Source organism: Odontesthes bonariensis, chromosome 17 (genome assembly GCF_027942865.1).
Source record: "Odontesthes bonariensis isolate fOdoBon6 chromosome 17, fOdoBon6.hap1, whole genome shotgun sequence".
NCBI classification, from domain to species: domain Eukaryota; kingdom Metazoa; phylum Chordata; class Actinopteri; order Atheriniformes; family Atherinopsidae; genus Odontesthes; species Odontesthes bonariensis.
This window is the reverse complement of record NC_134522.1, coordinates 2,816,730-2,838,811: the sequence shown is the minus strand read 5'-3', so window position 1 is coordinate 2,838,811 and position 22,082 is coordinate 2,816,730. Positions and strand designations below refer to the sequence as shown.

Here is a 22,082-nt window from a genome sequence, read left to right as displayed (position 1 = left end):
TCTATCTATCTATCTATCTATCTATCTATCTATCTATCTATCTATCTATCTATCTATCTATCTTCTCTCAGACGGATACACCACCGACGACATCGAGTTCTACTGGCAGGGAGGCAGCAACGGCGGCTCCGTCACCGGGGTGGAGAACATCGAGCTGCCCCAGTTCTCCATCATAGACTACCAGACGCTCTCCACCAAAGCTGTGTTTGCCACAGGTAACGCTCCGCCTGATTGAAAGGGATTCTTGGAGTTATTTTACAGCCACTGCCCCGCTTTGTCTTGACATATTGCTTTAATTAGCTTATTATTTTGAAGATGCTGCTGCCTTTGCAGCTCTTTTATTCACTGATCACCTCCCACCGATGTTTCCCCAGCCCTCAGAAACAGGCATTTAGGTGCGATGTCCTCTGAAGGCTTCTGATGTGCAGGGTCATTCTGCTTTTTTGTAGCTCATAAATGTGGCTGTTGGGCCCATAAGGCTTTCTATCGTTCATAATTTGAACAAAATAAAACTAAAACTGGCAGCAGAAATAGGTCAAGCAGCTTTCCGTTTCAACTCTCCTATAAAGAAATGAACTGAAGGCCGAAATGCCTCAAAGTTTGACTTCTGTTGACGTGATTATCAGCACAGGACTCAGTGTTGAGTTCAGCCCAATGATTCCAGGACTTTAACTGACTATGAAGCTGGTTTTATTGCTGCTGAGACTGTATTATTCTGTATTACTTCACATTATTTGATGCAACAAGACGAGACGCAACGTGAAAATCTTCCTCAGGTCTCACGCAGCCAGACGGCCATCGTTAAGATTTAACCGTTTGAAAGTTTGTGATCACAAACTCTGACCGCAGCTGAATTAACTTCAAGGCCAAAGCAGCAGATAACATGAAACTGTGAAAGCCGGAAAGGAAGTGACACGTTCAGCGTAAAGAAAGCGATCACTCGCCTGCCTGGGCCAAGAAAACCGGAGAAAAAAGAGGAATTAAAAAGAAAATGGCAGCTGATTTCAGAATCCAGCTGGATAATAAAATAAAGCTGCTCTCATTCACATATTATTTTAGGGCTGGGCAACGATTAAAATCTTTAATCTAATTAATCACATGATTTCCCTGATTAATCACGATTAATCTCATTTGTACGCAGAATCCAAAAATGAATCCAAAAGTAGCGTATAGCTTTTAGCATTTAGCTTTATTTTAAATGTGCTGCCATATGAATGAAAGTGCCATAACATTTGTTGTGCAAACACACTTTTAACATCAGCATCTTTCTGTAGTTTTTATGTAGAAGCCTCGCTCCACTGTCTGTTTCCTTGAATGACTTGCTGCTATCAGTTGTGTGTTTTGCCTTTAAGTGATATTTTAGACTGGAACTACTACGCTGAGAAGACAATTCAACTTGGCAGAGTTTACAGATGACTTTGGTTCTGTCGACTCCGCCGTCTGGAAGAACTTTAACATGAAAATGGCCGAGTAAAAGTTCAGTACCCTTCTCCATGTTTGGTGGATCCAAAGATTACTTTCTTTTCCTGTTCCACAGCAGACAGCAACAGACTTTTACAAAATAAAAGCCTGCGAGCAACAGACTTTTACAAAATAAAAGCCTGTGAGCAACAGAGTTTTACAAAATAAAAGCCTGCGAGCAGCAGACTTTTACAAAATAAAAGCCTGCGAGCAACAGACTTTTACAAAATAAAAGCCTGTGAGCAACAGAGTTTTACAAAATAAAAGCCTGCGAGCAGCAGACTTTTACAAAATAAAAGCCTGCGAGCAACAGACTTTTACAATGAGAAAATAAATAATAAAACCTGCGTTAATGCGCGAATATTTAATATAATAAAATATTTATCGACGTTAAATAATTAACAAGTTAACGCGATAATAACGAGTTAACTCGTTCAGTATTTTTCTGTTTCTTTTGTCTGAAACTGGGACTGAAAATCAGCCCGTTAAGCCTACGAGTCGGCTCACTGAAAGCGTTTCCAGACGGTCGCTCTGCTCTAATAAAATCCTGATTTTTAGAACCACAGAATCACCGTTAAAGCAGCTTAAAGATGGCGTCTGAGCAGGGAATTCAGCTGAAATACATGGACCAGCTCGTAGTTGTTTGGCTGTGTTTCCATCACTGCTTTTTGATTGCATTTTAAAGCTGTACATTGGAGAACGTTGATGGAAACGGCAACATTTGGAAAAGAAAAGGCCCCTTTAACAAAATGTAACGCTCACAAAAAGAGGGATTTTATTGACTTTAGTCGATAAACTTTAGTGACTTTATTTCTACCAGGATAAAACCTACTAAAACATGCTGAAAATCCCAGATAATTACAATAAAATCATTTAAAACAGTAAAGTTATTAAAGTTCTCTGGTTCCGCACATCAGATGAATAATTAGAAACAGAATAAAACCTCTGGAAGGACCAGAGCATTTAATAAAGAAGAATAAGAAGTTCTTCTCTTTTAGAGATGTTTGAGCAAACCAAACGCCAGAGAAAAAGACTGAAGACCGATTTAATAAAAGCAGGTGAAACACGCTCATTATGCTGCCGGAGAGCTTTTTTTACACACAGTTTGCTTCAAAATAAAAGTTTATTGTCAGCTATGGTCCCCGGATATTTAACCCCGGGACACTAATGTGTCTTTTACCTGATTTAATATACTCAGAATATGTTAAACGCAACAAAAAATGGCAAATTTAAACCTCACAAGCAAAGAAAGGTACCATGGGGGGGGTTTCAGACATGCATCCGTTTATCCCAGATCATCACTATCTGTGATAATCGGTTTGATTGATCCCGTCTGTGGACACGAGGAATAAGATTCCTCTGAAACTCATGAGTCTGCAGATGTTTTGTAGAGCAAAACAGCTGCTTTTTTTTCTGTTTTCTGTTTTCTTTTTGTACACACACAGTCTTATATTTGATTTTATAGACTTCCCCTCACATTATTCGCTGCCGCTTGTCCTCGTGGGACAGCTTTTGTTTGCTGGTTTCTTCCATTTTATGGCAGCTTCACAGCAAACCCAACATTAGCTCATCATGAGGTGCATGATGCACCTCGAGCTGAGGCTACAGCGCCCTCTGGTGGATCCCACGGCTAACTACTGCTAACGCATCCTGAGATGGTGACCAACCGAAAATCCTGTCGGGCTCACTTAATAATCATAAAGTTTTCCCTTTTTCTCCTGTCTTTGGTCTCAGGTCCATATTTATGGACAGCTTTTAAGGTGGAACTTTATTTTCCATTGAGGTTTAACCCTCAAAAGTGAGCCACCACCATGTTAAGCTGTAGAAAAAATACCTTAAACTATCTTTTTCCAACTTGAAATGTTATGACTTTTCCTAAAGGGCCCCCATCATTAGAAAAAGTCACACTTTATTTTTGTTTATGTTTCCATGTGGGCTGTACACCACTAGGGCACAAAGATTGTCTTATGGGTCATTTTTGACCCGTGAATTATAAAAACATTTAAACAGCAGAAAAAAGTTCACTGTTTTTTTCCCTTTCAATATAATTAATTCAGAAGTAATTACTTCACATTTATATAATAGCAATAATAAACCTTTATTATGTAAAAGGAAACTGAGAAAACAAGAAAACTGTTGGTCCAACTGACAGTTGGTTTGTGGTAAAAAATACATGATAAAAAATGTATTGAATTGAGTTGAATAGATAAATAACAGGTGGTTTCATCATGCAAAATAGATTTTGGATTTAAAATTCAATTAAGTTGCTTTATTTTGGGGCTTTGGTAGGGCGGCTCATTTTAGACCCGTAGGACAAAGGGAGTAAACACAATGTTAAGACCGCATAAAGGGTTAAATCAGCGTGCATGTCTCAGAATCATTGGGTTTTATTGTCTTTCCTGGATGTCACTTGTGATGACTGGATAACCAGGATAATGTTTCAGTTGCAATGCAACGGAAATCTTATGTTTTAGCTAAAAAGACCAAAAAAAAAAACACCTTTTACTTGCTTTTCCACATGAATATAAACACTGCAGCGGAGGTCACGTGGATGCAGTTGTTCATTTTGTTGTTTTTAACGCTGTTCTTGCCTCGTTGAGATTAAAATTTGGATCATTCTAACCTTCAACATTCTAACCTTTTTTTTATTTTATTTTATTTTATTTTTTTATTATTATTATTATTATTTTTTTAATTTTATAGTTATTTAATTTTATATTTATTTAATTTTATATTTATTTAATTTTATTTAATTTTATATTTATTTTATTCTATTCTATTTGCTTGTTTTTACTACTTTAATTGTTTTTCATGTCTTTTACTGTATGCTGCTGCAACAAAACAATTTCCCAAATTGGGATTATCTATCTATCTATCTATCTATCTATCTATCTATCTATCTATCTATCTATCCATCTTCCAGTGAACGTTTTAACTCAAACCAAACCAGTAACCCAGTTGAATGCATAAAGGGAGCTTCTTCGTACTGATTCCTTTCATCGTGGCTCACACACTGACCGCCGTGCACTTTGTATTTCACAGGTTCGTATCCACGCCTGTCGCTGAGCTTCAAGCTGAAGAGGAACATCGGATATTTCATCCTGCAGACCTACATGCCCTCCACCCTGATCACCATCCTGTCCTGGGTCTCCTTCTGGATAAACTATGACGCCTCGGCTGCCAGAGTCGCATTAGGTCAGTGACTCATCAGTTCTCTGCAGGTCAATGATAACATTTAGTGACTTCTAGCTCTACGGCTTCATTAAGAGCTCTGATTTTCCTCCTGAGCGGCTGTAAAAAGTGCTCAGACTCATGTTTGAGCAGTTTTATGAGTGCTGCTGAGACCCTTTTTATAACATTGGTGCCTTGACCTGGTTTCCTCATGTCTGCACAAACATCTTCTGTTGTTTACCTGACCCGGGGGCACCCTGACCTTCCTCATCAGAGGTGAAATTGGGGCTAAAAGTTAGTAAGTCAGTGAGAAAACGTCAAAAAGCGAACCAACATTTTAAACTTTATCTTTTATCTGCAGTTACAAACAAATAAACACTTGGAAATAAGATGAAAGATCTTCAGCTGTGGGCAGAGCAGCCAAAAATTGTACTCAAGTAAAAGTAAAAAGTATTCATCCAAATAATTACTTGAGTAAGAGTAAAAAAGTGCTCGGTGAAAAAACTACTCAAGTACTGAGTAACTGTTGAGTAACGTCTGATTTATTTGTTAACACAAGCATTCAATCAGACAGACAAAAATACTAAATAATCATCTTTAGGCAAATTAGAGTTCATCCAATTGATAAAATAAATTAAAATGAATTAATTAATTACAAAATAGCTTAAATTAAAATAATCCAGGTAAATTCAAGAACTTCAATAAAAAATAAAAGAGACTTAGGAAATGTTTAAAACATATGTAACCCATATGTAACCTAAAAAACAAACATTCACCTATCCATGGGGGAAAAACGAGTTTAGGAAACTTAGCGCTACATGTTTCCTCAAGTTAGATGTTGAGTTTCTGCTGAAATGTGCGTTTGTTTTGGTTGACACAGAAGACACATAATGTCACATAAGATATTCACAATAAGGAAATAAGGTGTCTTTTTTTTTCAATACCTCCCAAGCCTTGTGACCTAGTGAGTGTAGTACCAACCACACACACCTTTTTGTACACCAATTGAATGCACACTCTATTTTATATTCATGTCTGTCGAATATCCAATATCAAACCAACTTCACCACGGTCTGTAGCGGCAGCTGCAGCAGACACATTTCTGGAAAGGTTGGCTTGATTAAATTCATTCTGGACTCTCTATCCGACCACATGAAGACCTCGGGACACTTCGGTTTGGCTTTAGGGACCCTCTACTCACTACCACGTAAGTGTTATGTTGTTTGGAGCTGTAGAAGAGGTATAAAAATAGCGTTTTGTAGCGGTGACATGATTTGCCCCTCTGACTTCCAGGCTAACGACTTTTGGCTAAAAACGGTCAAATCGAAATTCTCAAAACACATCCGAATGACATGATTTAGATGTCAACTCAACGTATGTACTCCCAACATCCCGTAAAGTGATCTAAAGTGCATTTTACTCCGGATTATCCCTTTAACCGTATAATCACACATCAAGCAAAACTTTACTTTTTTGTCTCAAACAGGCAGGGAATCATAAAATGAGACAATTAACACTTAAAATAAGATGTATTACGTTTCTCCTCCAAAGTCTCATCAAAATAAATCTTGTTTTAAGATTCAATAACAAACTCAACATGCTCGATTCAAGAGTCACATAGAAAATATCTGAAAACACACTTTATTCCTTGGATTTTAAGCACATGACAAATGTTTGTTCACAAAACTGCCTTTGTTCAATCTAGAAACAAGACTCCTACAATCCTAATTTAAGAAGTCAAATGATCCTGCTGCATGGACAGATTTTTCCACTTGTTTTTAGTACCTTTTCCCTTAGTTTTAGTGTTTTTTATCTTGTTTGAAGACCCCTATTTTTTGCAGTGCATTTTCCTTCCGTTTATCCCTTATAAACGTTGAAGTTTTGTTGGGTTTTTGTTGTTTTCCGTCATCATTAGTCTTCATCCCACATCCGAGGCGGTGCAAGCCCTCTCCGCTCGCTGAGTTATTCAGGTGATGAAGGCATATCAAGTCCAACATCCATCAATTCCCGGCTTTATGATGACCATTAGTCTTCCATTAGGGGTCGCGAGCGTGAAGCCGAGGTGAGCCGGAGCACGGCCGAGCCACTTACTCACAACTACTTAAGATTTTAAAGGAGCTCGCATTTCTACATATAAAACATCCCACATGAAGAGCTGAAGCTGGCGTGCATGTGCTCGACTTTCTTCACGTTGTATTTGTAGTTTGTTGTTTTAATCATAGTGAGACATTCAAGGTGAGCATGGTTTCTGTGCTGGTTTCTGTGCTGGTTTCTGTGCTGGTTTCTGTGCTGGTTTCTGTGCTGGTTTCTGTGCTGGTTTCTGTGCTGGTTTCTGTGCTGGTTTTTGCCCTTTTTTTTGTTAAGGAGTTTTGTTTTTTTTTAAATCAGGCATAACAAAAAAATCAAAAATCCCTAAAAATCAATGTTGTTGCTAATAACATGTTGTACATATCCCAGATCATAATTATCCCTACTCAATAGTTCCACTTTGCATTCCATATTTTGAAAATACTGGCACCTAAAGGCTTAAAATTTGGGCTAAAAAGTTCAAATTGGCATCTTAAGGGTTAATTTTTTTGAAAATAATTGAAAACTTGGTAGTAATGATCAGAACTGAAGTGGAATAAAATATTTATGGGGAAAAAAAAGTGGAAAAAAATACTAATATATGATGTTTTAGGTCGTTTTAAAAGAGGACAAAAATGTCCCTTTTCAGAAATTAAGGAGTTTTTTTTTTAAATCAGACATAGCAAAAAAAATTAAAAATCCCTAAAAATCAATGTTGTTGCTGATCATTGACATATCCCAGACCATAATTATCCCTACTCAACAATTCCACTTTGCATTCTATATATTGAAAATATAGCAGTTTTTGTGGTTTTTTTTTTTTTACAGAAATTGGCGTTTACATCATATAAACCAGTATTTAAAGGGTTACATTTTTGAAAATAATTGAAAACTTGGTAGTTATGATCAGAACTGAAGTGGAATAAAAGATCTACGGGAAAAAAAAGCGGAAAAAAATATTATAATATTATGATAATATAATAATAATAATAATATAGTAAATATAATATATTATAATATATAATATATAATATAATATTATTATATTATATATTATAATACAATATTATTATATTATAATATAAAAATATTATTTGTCCCCTTGTAAATATCGTTTTAAAAGGGGACAACAATGTCCCCTTTCAGAAATTAAGTTGTGTTTTAAATCAGGTATGAGGGTTAAAAACCGACCCATTGTGCCTGCATCTGGCTCTGCGGTCAAGTGTGACGGTGGTTTCACCTGCGTTGCCAGGTTTAACAGTGTGCCCCCTTTAGGAAACACCATTAAGCCTTAATTAATACTTAATAAAAATACCTAATACTGTGCAGTATGCGCTGTATGTTATCTGAAAAATTGTATTGTTATTGTTATCATATTGTTATAAGCTACTACCAATTAAAGCTTGAGGAGCTGCAATGAGTATCTCTGCTTTAGGTCATTAGTTTGGTAAGAAATGCACCTTTAACTGAGCTGATTTAGACCATGTTCACACCTGGTTTAACACCATCCCGGGTGATCTGAGCCTATGTGAGCAGCTCTGAATGCAGGTGTAAAAACACTCGGACTCCATCCGGCGTTGGCGTGCTTCCACGAGGATTATTATTCGCCCATTTTTTCCGCTCCATGCGGTTGGTTCTGGTTGGTTCTTTTACACCTTGACTTGATTGTTTGGAGCTGAGCTGCACCGATGTCCTGTGGTCATAACGGGCGCTTTAATGTGGCGCGGCAGAAGTAAACGCGGTGCATCACCGAGCGTGACGAGCCGGGCGCAGCCTGTGGTTGTATCACAGCCTGTGAGATGATTACTTACAGCCAGCTGAGCATTTTACGGCGTTTCGGGCTCTTTAGAAGCCTCGGTTTGTGTCTTCAGTCAGCTGAACTCTGCAGATTTCGGGCTCCTTCTCTCGTGTCACAGCAAAAGTAAAAACCTGACTCTGCTTGTCTCCAGGTATAACCACCGTGCTGACCATGACCACCATCAACACCCACCTGAGGGAGACTCTACCCAAGATCCCCTACGTCAAGGCCATCGACATTTACCTCATGGGTTGCTTTGTCTTCGTCTTCCTGGCTCTGCTGGAGTACGCCTTCGTCAACTACATCTTCTTCGGCCGCGGCCCTCACCTGCAGAAGAAGGCGGCGGAAAAGGCCAAGTCCAACAACGAGAACAAGAACAGGCTGGAGAGCAACAAAGTGCAGGTGGGAAACTGTTTTACTGCTGTTTGGATGTCAGATTAATGCATTTTTCACCCGTTGAACAATCCTCAAACGGACGAGGTGTGTATATATTAGGGCTGGGCGAGTTAACTTCTTAAATATTTAATGCCGATAAATATTTTATCGCGCATTAACGCAGGCTTTTATTTTGTAAAAGTCTGTTGCTCACAGGCTTTTATTTTGTAGAAGTCTGTTGCTCACAGGCTTTTATTTTGTAAAAGTCTGCTGTGGAACAGGAAAAGAAAGTAATCGGCGGATCCACCAAACATGGAGAAGGGTACGGAACTTTTACTCGGCCATTTTCATTTTAAAGTTCTTCCAGACGGCGGAGTCGACAGAACCAAAGTCATCTGTAAACTCTGCCAAGTTGAATTGTCTTCTCAGCGTAGTAGTTCCAGTCTAAAATATCACTTAAAGGCAAAACACACAACTGATAGCAGCAAGTCATTCAAGGAAACAGACAGTGGAGCGAGGCTTCTACATAAAAACTACAGAAAGATGCTGATGTTAAAAGTGTGTTTGCACAACAAATGTTATGGCACTTTCATTCATATGGCAGCACATTTAAAATAAAGCTAAATGCTAAAAGCTATACGATACTTTTGGATTCATTTTTGGATTCTGCGTACAAATGCGATTAATCAGGGAAATCATGTGATTAATTAGATTAAACATTTTAATCGTTGCCCAGCCCTACTAATTATAAAGCACCAACAGAAGTCCAGTTCGTTGTATTTCAGTTACAATTGTATGTATTTAACACCAGTTCATAAAAAAGCCGCCAAGCTAAGGAAACCAGTGGATGGCACCAAATCTTCCCAGTGATTCAGAACCCCTTGCTGACCGTGAATGGGCGACCATCCGCCTTGGCCAGTTGGTGGAGAGAGACTAACACGAATGTTAGCAAGAGGTCTTCAGTGGGAGGTCTCCCTGCAGCCAAGACCTTTAGCATTACAACTAGCATTGCATCGTTTCATCGACAGAAACTTGGAATTTGCTCTTTATTTGGGTAACAATTCTTTTCAAATGAAATCTCATGACCTCCTTCTCTTTTTTAGGTTGATGCTCATGGCAACATCCTCCTGACCAACCTACCCACTGAGATGGGCGGACCGGATATGATGAGCGTCCTCAACGACCCGAGGGCCACGATGTTCTCCTACGACAGCGCCAGCATACAATACCGCAAGCCCATGACCAGCCGGGACCTGTACGGACGGCCAGCCATGGATCGGCCAATTGCACATAAGAAGAGTCGCTTGAGGAGGAGGGCCTCGCAGCTCAAAGTCAAGATCCCGGACCTCACAGACGTCAACGCCATAGACAAGTGGTCCAGGGTCATCTTCCCAATCGCGTTCAGTTTCTTCAACCTGGTCTACTGGCTTTATTATGTAAACTAGGATGGTCGTGAGCATATGTGGCAGCATCACTAATACAGGTTTTAAAGCTACCTAGGTCTTGTACAGCGATGACATTAGGAGTGTTCAGTCCATTTGTATAAATCCTCTTTTGGAACGAGTAGTACTGGTCTTTACAATGTAAATACAATTTAATATACAATATATAAATAAATATATATAAAGACAGAGATATAATTTAATAAAAAAAAAAAGATTCTATCACTTTTACTGTATATGTCCAAAACAGATATAGACAAAAATAGTGTTGAATTTAAGACACAGTGAAGCTCTAAGTCCAAACACGCCAAAAAGACTTAAACACTACGGACAATGATCTGTCATTTTGTTCTTTGTCTTTATCTTCTTTCTGTTACTTCACTTTTTGCATGTGAATGGAACACAACTTTATTTGCTTACAATGCAAGAAAAAAAAAGATAAAAACAGTGGGTATATAAAACAGTAAAGCTCGCCCGGCTAATGAATGGAAAACTTCTTAGGTCCATCGTAATAAGAAAGTTGTCTGTGGTGCAGTAAAAGGGACACAGTTAAGACCACCTGATCTGGCCAATGATAAGACGGTGCTGGTAACTGATAAACTATTGGGGGAAATAAGAAAATAACCCCTCAATCACTCTAGATTTGTGTTTAGCCCAGCAACAAACTAAAAAGCTAGCTCAGATGCTTTAAAACCCGTTAAACCAGCAGCTTGTAAGCATTTCTATTCAGACCTTCATGGTAAACACACGACCAATTGTCATTTCCAGGGTGTCAAAATCTGACGATTATACACAAACAGCAGATGTAAACATAAAAAGATTCAGACTTCTTTTCACTCGGTTAGGTTTGGGCAACACAATAGTAGGCGGTTAAACCTCCTGATTATGTTCAACCGGCACAAAATATTTCTCAGATTTACGCAGTTAAACCTGTTGGTTACGTTAAGGCATTTAAGCCGTTATGTTGTGTTTAAATAACACAAAGCCCTGGTTAGGTTTAGTCACTTACTAGACCCTCCAGAAAAACGCGGGCATAAATCCTGGATTTTGCGATTGAATATGCGGGTTTTTTAATGATTTTATGCCGTGAAATTGCGAGAAGTTGCGGAAACTTGCGAATTATGCAAAAAGTTGTGAATTATGCAAAGTTGCAAAATATGCTGCTACTGAATGAAAAAGAGTCATTTTAAAGACCTCCTATGATAAACAAGCATACTGGAACCAAGTTACTTCACAGAAGGTTTTTTTATTTTAACAACTTGAGCAGTTTCACAATCAGTCGCAAGGGTTTTGGAGGTTGACGCCTCGGTGAACGTCAGCTGTCTGGCTTTCCTTTCCGCAGCTGCAGAAAGCATTTTCAAATGTTTCGCGCTGGTAAAGTGTCACCGAAGATTTTCTTTTATGCTCCAACACACAGTTGCACGGGGTGCAGAATAGTTTCCCCCCGCTTTCGTGCAAGACATCGGGGTGCTGGTTTGCCCGGTCTTTGGCAGTAATGTGCGTCGGTGGGTGAGATCGATTAGCTTTTTTCATTTTGTCTCTGGTTAATTTTCTCTTCACGCTACGGTGCTGTTTTCCTTGTGTGTGTCGGTGGCAATGACGTCGCAAGCCGCGACTCGCATATAAATTACATCACCAGTTCATTTGGTTCATTTAGACATTTTTTTCTCTTCCCAACTTTTTACAGAAAAGTGCGGAGATTGTGAAATCAAGCGAGTCCTGCGTATTTCGCATATTTTGCACGGAAAATGTGATTATTGCGGTGCATATGCGGCTTTTTTGAAAAATATTGACCCCCGCATATTAAGTGATATTTGGCTGATTTTTCAATAAAATCAACAATCGCAAAATCGCGTTTTTCTGGATTTTTACAATCCGTGGTCAGGCTCTGACAGTTAAACCTCTCAGTTATGTTTAGGCACTTAAATCCTTCTGTTAGGTTTAGGAGAGACAATGTCCTGGTTAGATTTAGTCACTTACAGTTCTGGGTTAGACTTTACCAATTAACCCTCTTGGTTATGTTGAGGCTCTTCAGCATTTTCGTCAGGTTTAGGAAAAGCCACGCCACGGTTAGGTTGAGACACTTAACCTTTCTGTTAGGTTTAGGAAAAACAGTATTTGTCCCAGTATTTGATCCATCGGGTACCAGACCAGCTTATCACTGAACACTTTAATAAGGATGTACCCTCAATTGGTTTCTCTGTCGTCTAAATTTAGTCTCCTTTTATGCACCACAGATGTCACTTGGTTAAGACCAAATGCTTAAACCAAGCCATGTTTGTTTTGTATCATTGACGGTGAAAATCTGTGAGCAAACATCTTAAAATTGTTGTTCATTCGTTACATTATTTCAGGCTTGTGCATGTGCATTTACCTACATTTGTGCTGTTAAGAAAACTTAGTTTCCTTTAATTTAAAGGGGAAAAACAGTAAAACTTTGTATTATAATTATACCATATGCCAAACACGTTTGATTGGAACTCAACAATGGTTTAACAAACTAATTGTGGTCCAATTGAAAAACTTACGTTATTCTCACAGCGTCTGTGAGTGTGAATAATTACGTCTTTAAAAAAGAAATCAGGTACAGAATGACCAATGAAGTCGACGTGCTTTCAAACCCAAACATTTTAAGCCCTGATAAAAACATGCGCCTCATTAAAAAAGACATATTATTGGACTTTGACATCAGATATATAAACTAAATGGTTCACAACTGTTAGAACTGCAAAGAGAAGAGCGTAATCTGATCTATTTATTCTTATGTAGCCTCAGACGGGGATTAGTTGTAAAACACCCGGGTTAACCTGCTTATTTATATCAGGGACTTTAACAACTCTGGTGTTGGAATCAGAAACACATTCGGACAGTTTTCTGCCTCCTTTCGTCTTACTTTGTCACACACTGAAAGTCCTTGGTCAATATTAGGAAAACATCATGGTCAGGCCCTAAAATACCCAATAAAACACATCTGACAATATTATGGCAATATTTTCCATGTTGGAAAGGGCAACATGTCCTGTGACTGTTGAGATAAACGGTGACTCTGTGGGGGGGTGCCCTCTGCGTTAAGAAGCAACACGATATGTGGCGAGTTGGGACTGAGAACTGGTTGTTAAAGAAGAAGCCAACTGAATGCAAAGAGGCGACAAATATCAGCACGAACAGAAAATCCAGCCTGATTCTGAACAGAGGACCAATACTTCGGTACAGGGTTCGGGCCCGGCATTCACTCAAAAAAATAGGCTTCAGCTGGTATTTTCAGTCAGTTTCAGTCTTTAGAATAAGAGCTTATTTGTTCTGTTACTCACGAGACGAATGAAACGCGTTCCTTAGTGTAATTTTTCTCCACCAACATTCTTCCAAATGATTCCTCCGCTGCCGACTTTCATGAGTTACAGTTTGGGTTGAGTTACAGTTACAGTTTGGGTTTAGTTACAGTTTCAGTTTGGGTTGAGTTACAGTTACAGTTTGGGTTTAGTTACAGTTTCAGTTTGGGTTTAGTTACAGTTTCAGTTTGGGTTTAGTTACAGGTTCAGTTTGGGTTTAGTTACAGTTTCAGTTTGGGTTTAGTTACAGTTTAGTTACAGTTTCAGTTTGGGTTTAGTTACAGGTTCAGTTTGGGTTTAGTTACAGGTTCAGTTTGGGTTTAGTTACAGTTTCAGTTTGGGTTTAGTTACAGGTTCAGTTTGGGTTTAGTTACAGGTTCAGTTTGGGTTTAGTTACAGGTTCAGTTTGGGTTTAGTTACAGTTTCAGTTTGGGTTTAGTTACAGGTTCAGTTTGGGTTTAGTTACAGGTTCAGTTTGGGTTGAGTTACAGGTTCAGTTTGGGTTGAGTTACAGTTTCAGTTTGGGTTGAGTTACAGTTACAGTTTGGGTTGAGTTACAGTTTCAGTTTGGGTTGAGTTACAGTTACAGTTTGGGTTGAGTTACAGTTTCAGTTTTGGTTGAGTTACAGTTACAGTTTGGGTTTAGTTACAGTTTCAGTTTGGGTTTAGTTACAGTTTCAGTTTGGGTTGAGTTACAGGTTCAGTTTGGGTTGAGTTACAGTTTCAGTTTGGGTTTAGTTCCAGTTTCAGTTTGGGTTGAGTTACAGTTACAGTTTGGGTTTAGTTACAGTTTCAGTTTGGGTTTAGTTACAGTTTGAGTTTGGGTTGAGTTACAGGTTCAGTTTGGGTTGAGTTAGTTTCAGTTTGGGTTGAGTTAGTTTCAGTTTGGGTTGAGTTACAGGTTTAGTTTGGGTTGAGTTACAGGTTCAGTTTGGGTTTAGTTTCAGGTTCAGTTTGGGTTTAGTTACAGGTTCAGTTTGGGTTGAGTTTCAGGTTCAGTTTGGGTTGAGTTGCAGGTTCAGTTTGGGTTGAGTTACAGTTTCAGTTTGGGTTTAGTTACAGGTTCAGTTTGGGTTGAGTTACAGTTTCAGTTTGGGTTGAGTTGCAGGTTCAGTTTGGGTTGAGTTACAGGTTCAGTTTGGGTTGAGTTACAGGTTCAGTTTGGGTTGAGTTTCAGTTTCAGTTTGGGTTGAGTTTCAGGTTCAGTTTGGGTTGAGTTACAGTTTCAGTTTGTGTTTAGTTACAGGTTCAGTTTGGGTTGAGTTTCAGTTTCAGTTTGGGTTGAGTTTCAGGTTCAGTTTGGGTTGAGTTACAGTTTCAGTTTGGGTTGAGTTTCAGTTTCAGTTTGGGTTTAGTTACAGGTTCAGTTTGGGTTGAGTTACAGGTTCAGTTTGGGTTGAGTTACAGTTTCAGTTTGGGTTGAGTTACAGTTAAAGTTTGGGTTTAGTTACAGGTTCAGTTTGGGTTGAGTTACAGTTTCAGTTTGGGTTGAGTTTCAGGTTCAGTTTGGGTTGAGTTACAGTTTCAGTTTGGGTTGAGTTACAGTTTCAGTTTGGGTTTAGTTACAGTTTCAGTTTGGGTTGAGTTACAGGTTCAGTTTGGGTTTAGTTACAGTTTCAGTTTGGGTTTAGTTTCAGTTTCAGTTTGGGTTGAGTTACAGGTTCAGTTTGGGTTGAGTTTCAGTTTCAGTTTGGGTTGAGTTTCAGGTTCAGTTTGGGTTGAGTTACAGTTTGAGTTTGGGTTGAGTTTCAGTTTCAGTTTGGGTTGAGTTTCAGTTTCAGTTTGGGTTGAGTTTCAGGTTCAGTTTGGGTTGAGTTACAGTTTCAGTTTGGGTTGAGTTTCAGGTTCAGTTTGGGTTGAGTTACAGTTTCAGTTTGGGTTGAGTTTCAGTTACAGTTTGGGTTTAGTTACAGTTTCAGTTTGGGTTGAGTTTCAGGTTCAGTTTGGGTTGAGTTACAGTTTCAGTTTGGGTTGAGTTACAGTTTCAGTTTGGGTTTAGTTACAGTTACAGTTTGGGTTGAGTTACAGTTTCAGTTTGGGTTGAGTTACAGGTTCAGTTTGGGTTGAGTTACAGTTACAGTTTGGGTTGAGTTACAGGTTCAGTTTGGGTTTAGTTACAGTTACAGTTTGGGTTTAGTTCCAGTTTCTGTTTGGGTTGAGTTACAGTTTCAGTTTGGGTTGAGTTACAGTTTCAGTTTGGGTTGAGTTACAGGTTCAGTTTGGGTTGAGTTACAGTTACAGTTTGGGTTGAGTTACAGGTTCAGTTTGGGTTGAGTTACAGTTTCAGTTTGGGTTTAGTTCCAGTTTCTGTTTGGGTTGAGTTACAGTTTCAGTTTGGGTTGAGTTACAGTTTCAGTTTGGGTTTAGTTACAGGTTCAGTTTGGGTTGAGTTACAGGTTCAGTTTGGGTTGAGGTACAGTTTCAGTTTGGGTTTAGTTACAGGTTCAGTTTGGGTTGAGTTACAGTTTCAGTTTGGGTTGAGTTTCAGGTTCAGTTTGGGTTTAGTTACAGTTTGGGTTGAGTTACAGTTTCAGTTTGGGTTGAGTTACAGTTTCAGTTTGGGTTTAGTTACAGTTTGGGTTGAGTTACAGTTTCAGTTTGGGTTGAGTTACAGTTTCAGTTTGGGTTGAGTTACAGTTACAGTTTGGGTTTAGTTACAGGTTCAGTTTGGGTTGAGTTACAGTTTCAGTTTGGGTTGAGTTACAGTTACAGTTTGGGTTGAGTTACAGTTACAGTTTGGGTTTAGTTTCAGGTTCAGTTTGGGTTGAGTTACAGTTTCAGTTTCAGTTGAGTTACAGTTTCAGTTTGGGTTGAGTTACAGTTTCAGTTTGGGTTTAGTTACAGTTACAGTTTGGGTTGAGTTACAGTTTCAGTTTGGGTTTAGTTACAGTTTCAGTTTCAGTTGAGTTACAGTTACAGTTTGGGTTGAGTTACAGGTTCAGTTTGGGTTGAGTTACAGTTTCAGTTTGGGTTGAGTTACAGTTTCAGTTTGGGTTGAGTTTCAGGTTCAGTTTGGGTTGAGTTACAGGTTCAGTTTGGGTTGAGTTACAGTTTGAGTTTGGGTTGAGTTACAGTTTGAGTTTGGGTTTAGTTACAGTTACAGTTTGGGTTGAGTTACAGTTTGAGTTTGGGTTGAGTTACAGGTTCAGTTTGGGTTGAGTTACAGTTTGAGTTTGGGTTGAGTTACAGTTTGAGTTTGGGTTTAGTTACAGTTTCAGTTTGGGTTGAGTTACAGTTTCAGTTTGGGTTGAGTTTCAGGTTCAGTTTGGGTTTAGTTACAGTTTCAGTTTGGGTTTAGTTACAGTTTCAGTTTGGGTTGAGTTACAGTTTCAGTTTGGGTTTAGTTACAGTTTCAGTTTGGGTTGAGTTACAGTTACAGTTTGGGTTGAGTTACAGTTACAGTTTGGGTTTAGTTACAGTTTCAGTTTGGGTTGAGTTACAGGTTCAGTTTGGGTTGAGTTACAGTTACAGTTTGGGTTTAGTTACAGTTTCAGTTTGGGTTGAGTTACAGTTTCAGTTTGGGTTGAGTTACAGTTACAGTTTGGGTTTAGTTACAGTTTCAGTTTGGGTTGAGTTACAGGTTCAGTTTGGGTTGAGTTACAGTTTCAGTTTGGGTTGAGTTACAGTTTCAGGTTGGGTTGAGTTACAGTTTCAGTTTGGGTTGAGTTACAGGTTCAGTTTGGGTTGAGTTACAGGTTCAGTTTGGGTTGAGTTACAGGTTCAGTTTGGGTTGAGTTACAGTTTCAGTTTGGGTTGAGTTACAGGTTCAGTTTGGGTTGAGTTACAGTTTCAGGTTGGGTTGAGTTACAGTTTCAGTTTGGGTTGAGTTACAGGTTCAGTTTGGGTTGAGTTACAGTTTCAGTTTGGGTTGAGTTACAGGTTCAGTTTGGGTTGAGTTACAGTTTCAGTTTGGGTTGAGTTACAGGTTCAGTTTGGGTTGAGTTACAGGTTCAGTTTGGGTTGAGTTACAGGTTCAGTTTGGGTTGAGTTACAGGTTCAGTTTGGGTTTAGTTACAGTTTCAGTTTGGTTTAGGAAAGACAATGTCCTGGTTAGATTTAGTCACTTAAACCTCTTGGTTATGTTGAGGCTCTTCAGCATTTTTGTTAGGTTTAGGAAAAGCCACGCCACAGTTAGGTTGAGACACTTGAACCTTTCGGTTAAGTTTAGGAAAGACAATATCCTGGATAGATTTAGTCACTTACAATTCTGGGTTAGCTTTAGCCAATTTAACATCTCACAGCGAAGATTGGCGACCAGCGAATTCTTGTGTCTGGTTTCGTTGACGGTCTGCAGTCTGCTTTGTCAGCGGGTGAAACTCTTGTCAACAACGTAAACCATTTTGAATTGACCATCGGAGTGAGTGTGAGCGTGCACGTGGGCTGGCGTCCTGTCCAGGTTGTGCCCTGCCTCTCGCCCAATGGCAGCTGGGATGGGCTCTGCATCGGTTAAAGCGGGTGTAGAAAATGAATGAATGGATGGATGGAAGGTGGTGTCCACCCGACTCATCTTCTCCTCCACCCGCGCAGGCTTGCGTAGCGTTGAGTTTAACATCGATTCAGATTTAACTCCTCTTTCCCCAGTTTCCCAACATGTATTTCTGATTTTTTACGATAAACATAAAGAACAGAAGCAGACTCATTCTCTGAAACCTGTCCCTCGGTGTCACTTTTCTGGGTTATTCGTGCAGACAGAAATGATAAAGATAAACAATTAAACCTCTTGATTATGTTGAGGCTCTTAAAGGTAGGGTAGGAGATCCTGGATTTTGAGTCCAGCGAAGCTGCATTTTGAAAATACACAGGTCAAAAGTCCCAACCCTTTTCTTTCAGATTCCCCCCGAAGCAACGCCTCTAGAGTACATGAACGCGCAATGCTTGTTCACGAGCACGAAGGTGCACGAGCGCTGTTCTGACATCAAGCATCGATCGTTGCCGTATTTAGTATTTAGTATATGATAACTATACGTTTAATAATGCTAGGTGCTAGCAAAGCTGGCTCTAGTTTAGCTTCCTGCCAAGCTTCTGGACGTGTAATTCGTTCACGGAGCAGGGTACGCACACAGGGGGAAGGAGGGGGGGGGGCAGATTGCAGTTTGATAGACGCATCAGAATCCAATCATCGTTAACGGTCCGTTCAGTATGATTGGATACTGTTTTTCCTAGATTGTTCGTACTAGAGGCCACTAAAACTTTTAATTTTTTGTGTCAAAACTTTTAATTAATTGGTTGCAATGGGGGTGTGAAGAGTATTTCAAGCAATATGTAAGAAAATGTTACAGAAAAAGAACCCCTACCCCACCTTTAAGCATTTTTGTTAGGTTTAGGAAAAGCCCCGCCATGGTTAGGTTGAGACACTTGAACCTTTCGGTTAGGTTTAGGAAAGACAGTGTCCTGGTTAGATTTAGTCAAATTTCGTCACAAATCTTCCCCCCGTGTTGCTGGAACAGTACAGGCTGGATCTTATCGGGGCTTTAATCCAGAAACAGCAGAACCCCAGGCAGGCTCCTACAGGACACAACGGTAGCAGTTGCTCTTTCCTCATGGCTGAATATTGTGCATTCGCCAACTAATCTCAATATTTTCACAGGGTTTGACTCAACTTCTCTTTAGTGGAATTAAAAAAAAAACAAACACCATCATCTTGTACTTTTTTAGCGTAAGAGAAACGAGGAGAAGCAGAAACAGAAGTGGATCTTTTTCTGAGGCTCTTCAGTACGTAAACCATTATCTAAGCGTAGATTGTAGTGAGACATTCCAGCATTACGATGACAATCTTTGGATTTCCGTGCTAAACACAACCTCCTGCCAAGCCGTTCCTGCTGCTGCTGGGAGTGTGGACACCGAGCGGGGGTAAAAAAGAAAGAATCGGCTTTCTTCACCAAACAAAGAGCCCGCGGAAGAAGATGGACGCACGTTTTTCTGTGGACGGAGGAGCTAATGGAGGCCCCGGAACAACTGGTTGGCCCGCCGGCTGCAGAGGGCAGGACACGTGCTGGACTCCTATTGTGTAAAATTACTGTACAGTTTTTCTCTCGTGCTCTACATGTGCTCTCAGGTGGAAGCGAGCGGCGTCCGCGTGAGTGCGGCTCTCAGACATCAGACACTGTGCGTGATTGGATTGCGTGCGAGCGAGCGTGGAAATAAGAGACTTAAAAGAGCAGCGTTTCAATAAAAACCGCCAACATCTCCACGTATAAAGTGGGTTTGCTGGTTTATTAGAGTTTAAGCTAGAAGTATGTTTCTTTGATAATCTCTTTCTTAATATGACTTTTTAAAACAAGTTGCACAGCACTTCACTTGTAATCCAGTAAAAATGATAAAGGACTGCTTCATATCCAAAGTCCAAAGCTTTTTGTCCTTCCCCTCCACACAAATGACTGAAACATGCATTTATTTATCAGTAACGATGACCTGAATCCTTCCCCACTCCCAGAGTATTCTGTGTGAGCACACGCCCGGCAGGTTGGATGCATCCTAAAGGTTTCTGGCTTAATGAGGCTGCTCAGAGCTCCAGCTCATCCGTCTTCACAGCTCGGCGAGCAGCTTCACGAGTTTAAAGTGTTGATGATGTGGAAGGAGATAATGGAGCTGAATAAAGGTGTAACTGCTAATATCAAAAACAGCTGCCTTCCGTTTATTTCTTCCAGGGTCTAACGTCGCATAAACCGAGGAAACCGGGCCAGAATCGGTTGGTTCTGCTGCTGCAGAATCAACCAACACTGACATGAAAGAAGCATCGCAGCTGCTTGTTTCTGTGTTCGTCCCTTAAAGGGACAGTTGGCCTCTTCTGACATGAAGCTGTGTAACATCCCATATCAGCAGCATCATTTCTGAACATCTTCTTACCCCCTGCTGCGTCCTGTGAGCAGAGTTCCAGCCTCGTTTTGGTGTTGATGAAGGTAGTCCGGCTAGTTGGCTGGGGTTTAAAAGATAAAGCGTTTTGCTTCTCAGAACAATATGCGTTCAACAGAGTAATACATTTGCATCACAAAATGGTTCTCCAGGAAAAAGTCAGACCTCACAATCTCTTGGCCCTATTTTCTCTCCCTTCGTGACGCAAACAGCAGCCGTACACATAAAGATTCAGACTTCTTTTCACTCGGTTAGGTTTGGGCAACACAATAGTAGGCGGTTAAACCTCCTGATTATGTTCAACCGGCACAAAATATTTCTCAGATTTACGCAGTTAAACCTGTTGGTTACGTTAAGGCATTTAAGCCGTTATGTTGTGTTTAAATAACACAAAGCCCTGGTTAGGTTTATTCACTTACAATCCGTGGTCAGGCTCTGACAGTTAAACCTCTCAGTTATGTTTAGGCACTTAAATCCTTCTGTTAGGTTTAGGAGAGACAATGTCCTGGTTAGATTTAGTCACTTACAGTTCTGGGTTAGCTTTAGCCAATTAAACCTCTTGGTTATGTTGAGGCTCTTCAGCATTTTCGTTAGGTTTAGGAAAAGCCCCGCCACGGTTAGGTTGAGACACTTGAACCTTAACGCATATTGTTCTGAGAAGCAAAACTCTTTATTTTTTAAACCCCAGCCAACTAGCCGGACTACCTTCATCAGCACCAAAACGAGGCTGGAACTCTGCTCACAGGACGCAGCAGGGGGTAAGAAAATGTTCAGAAATGATGCTGCTGATATGGGATGTTACACAGCTTCATGTCAGAAGAGGCGAACTGTCCCTTTAAGTTCTGTGCATGTTTAGTGAGCCCTACTCTGTCCACCACAGCGCCACCTGCTGACCACACCGATGTGTTCAGTCCAAACCAGCAGGTGAGTGTTTTCTCTGAAGCTGTGAACATACTGTAAGGGTTCGTTGGGTTTATTTTGGCATCACATCTAAAGTTTCAGCCCCACTTTGGGCTGAACTGGCCCATAAATGGAGCTTGTTTTGGGATCACTTCAACCTGTTTTAGTGACTGAATCAAATCCAATTATTCATTCTACTCTGACCTGATATCTTATGACCATATCCAGAACATTGTATTGCAGACTGCATCCAGATCTCATGATTTCCCTGATTAATCACGATTAATCTCATTTGTACGCAGAATCCAAAAATGAATCCAAAAGTAGTGTATAGCTTTTAGCATTTAGCTTTATTTTAAATGTGCTGCCATATGAATGAAAGTGCCATAACATTTGTTGTGCAAACACACTTTTAACATCAGCATCTTTCTGCAGTTGGCCCCGGTTCAAGTCCCGCATCAGACCTGTGCTGCATGTTGTTCCCCCTCTCTCTGCCCCCTGCTTCCTGTCTCTCTGAACTTTCCATTAAAGACACAAAAGCCCCCAATTTTTTTTAATTTAATTTAATTTTTTTACATAAAAAAATAAATAAAACCTGTGTTAATGTGCGATAAAATATTTAAAATATAATTAAAAATTTATTTAATTTAAAAATTATAAATTTTAAATAATTAACGCGTTAACTCG

At 39.8% G+C, this 22,082-nt stretch overlaps 1 protein-coding gene across 1 annotated transcript in view; it reads left to right on the top strand.

Annotated features, from left to right (window-relative positions):
- The window catches only part of gabrb1 (gamma-aminobutyric acid type A receptor subunit beta1), a 103,496-nt gene extending 89,907 nt beyond the window's left edge, over nt 1–13,589 (top strand). The window contains exons 6-9 of the mRNA XM_075447946.1: nt 72–215; nt 4,504–4,656; nt 8,649–8,899; nt 9,976–13,589. Coding sequence (XP_075304061.1) covers nt 72–215; nt 4,504–4,656; nt 8,649–8,899; nt 9,976–10,317 — 890 coding nt within the window. The 3' untranslated portion in view covers nt 10,318–13,589. The remainder of the gene's footprint in view (nt 1–71; nt 216–4,503; nt 4,657–8,648; nt 8,900–9,975) is intronic.
- The last annotated feature ends 8,493 nt before the right edge of the window (nt 13,590–22,082 follow it).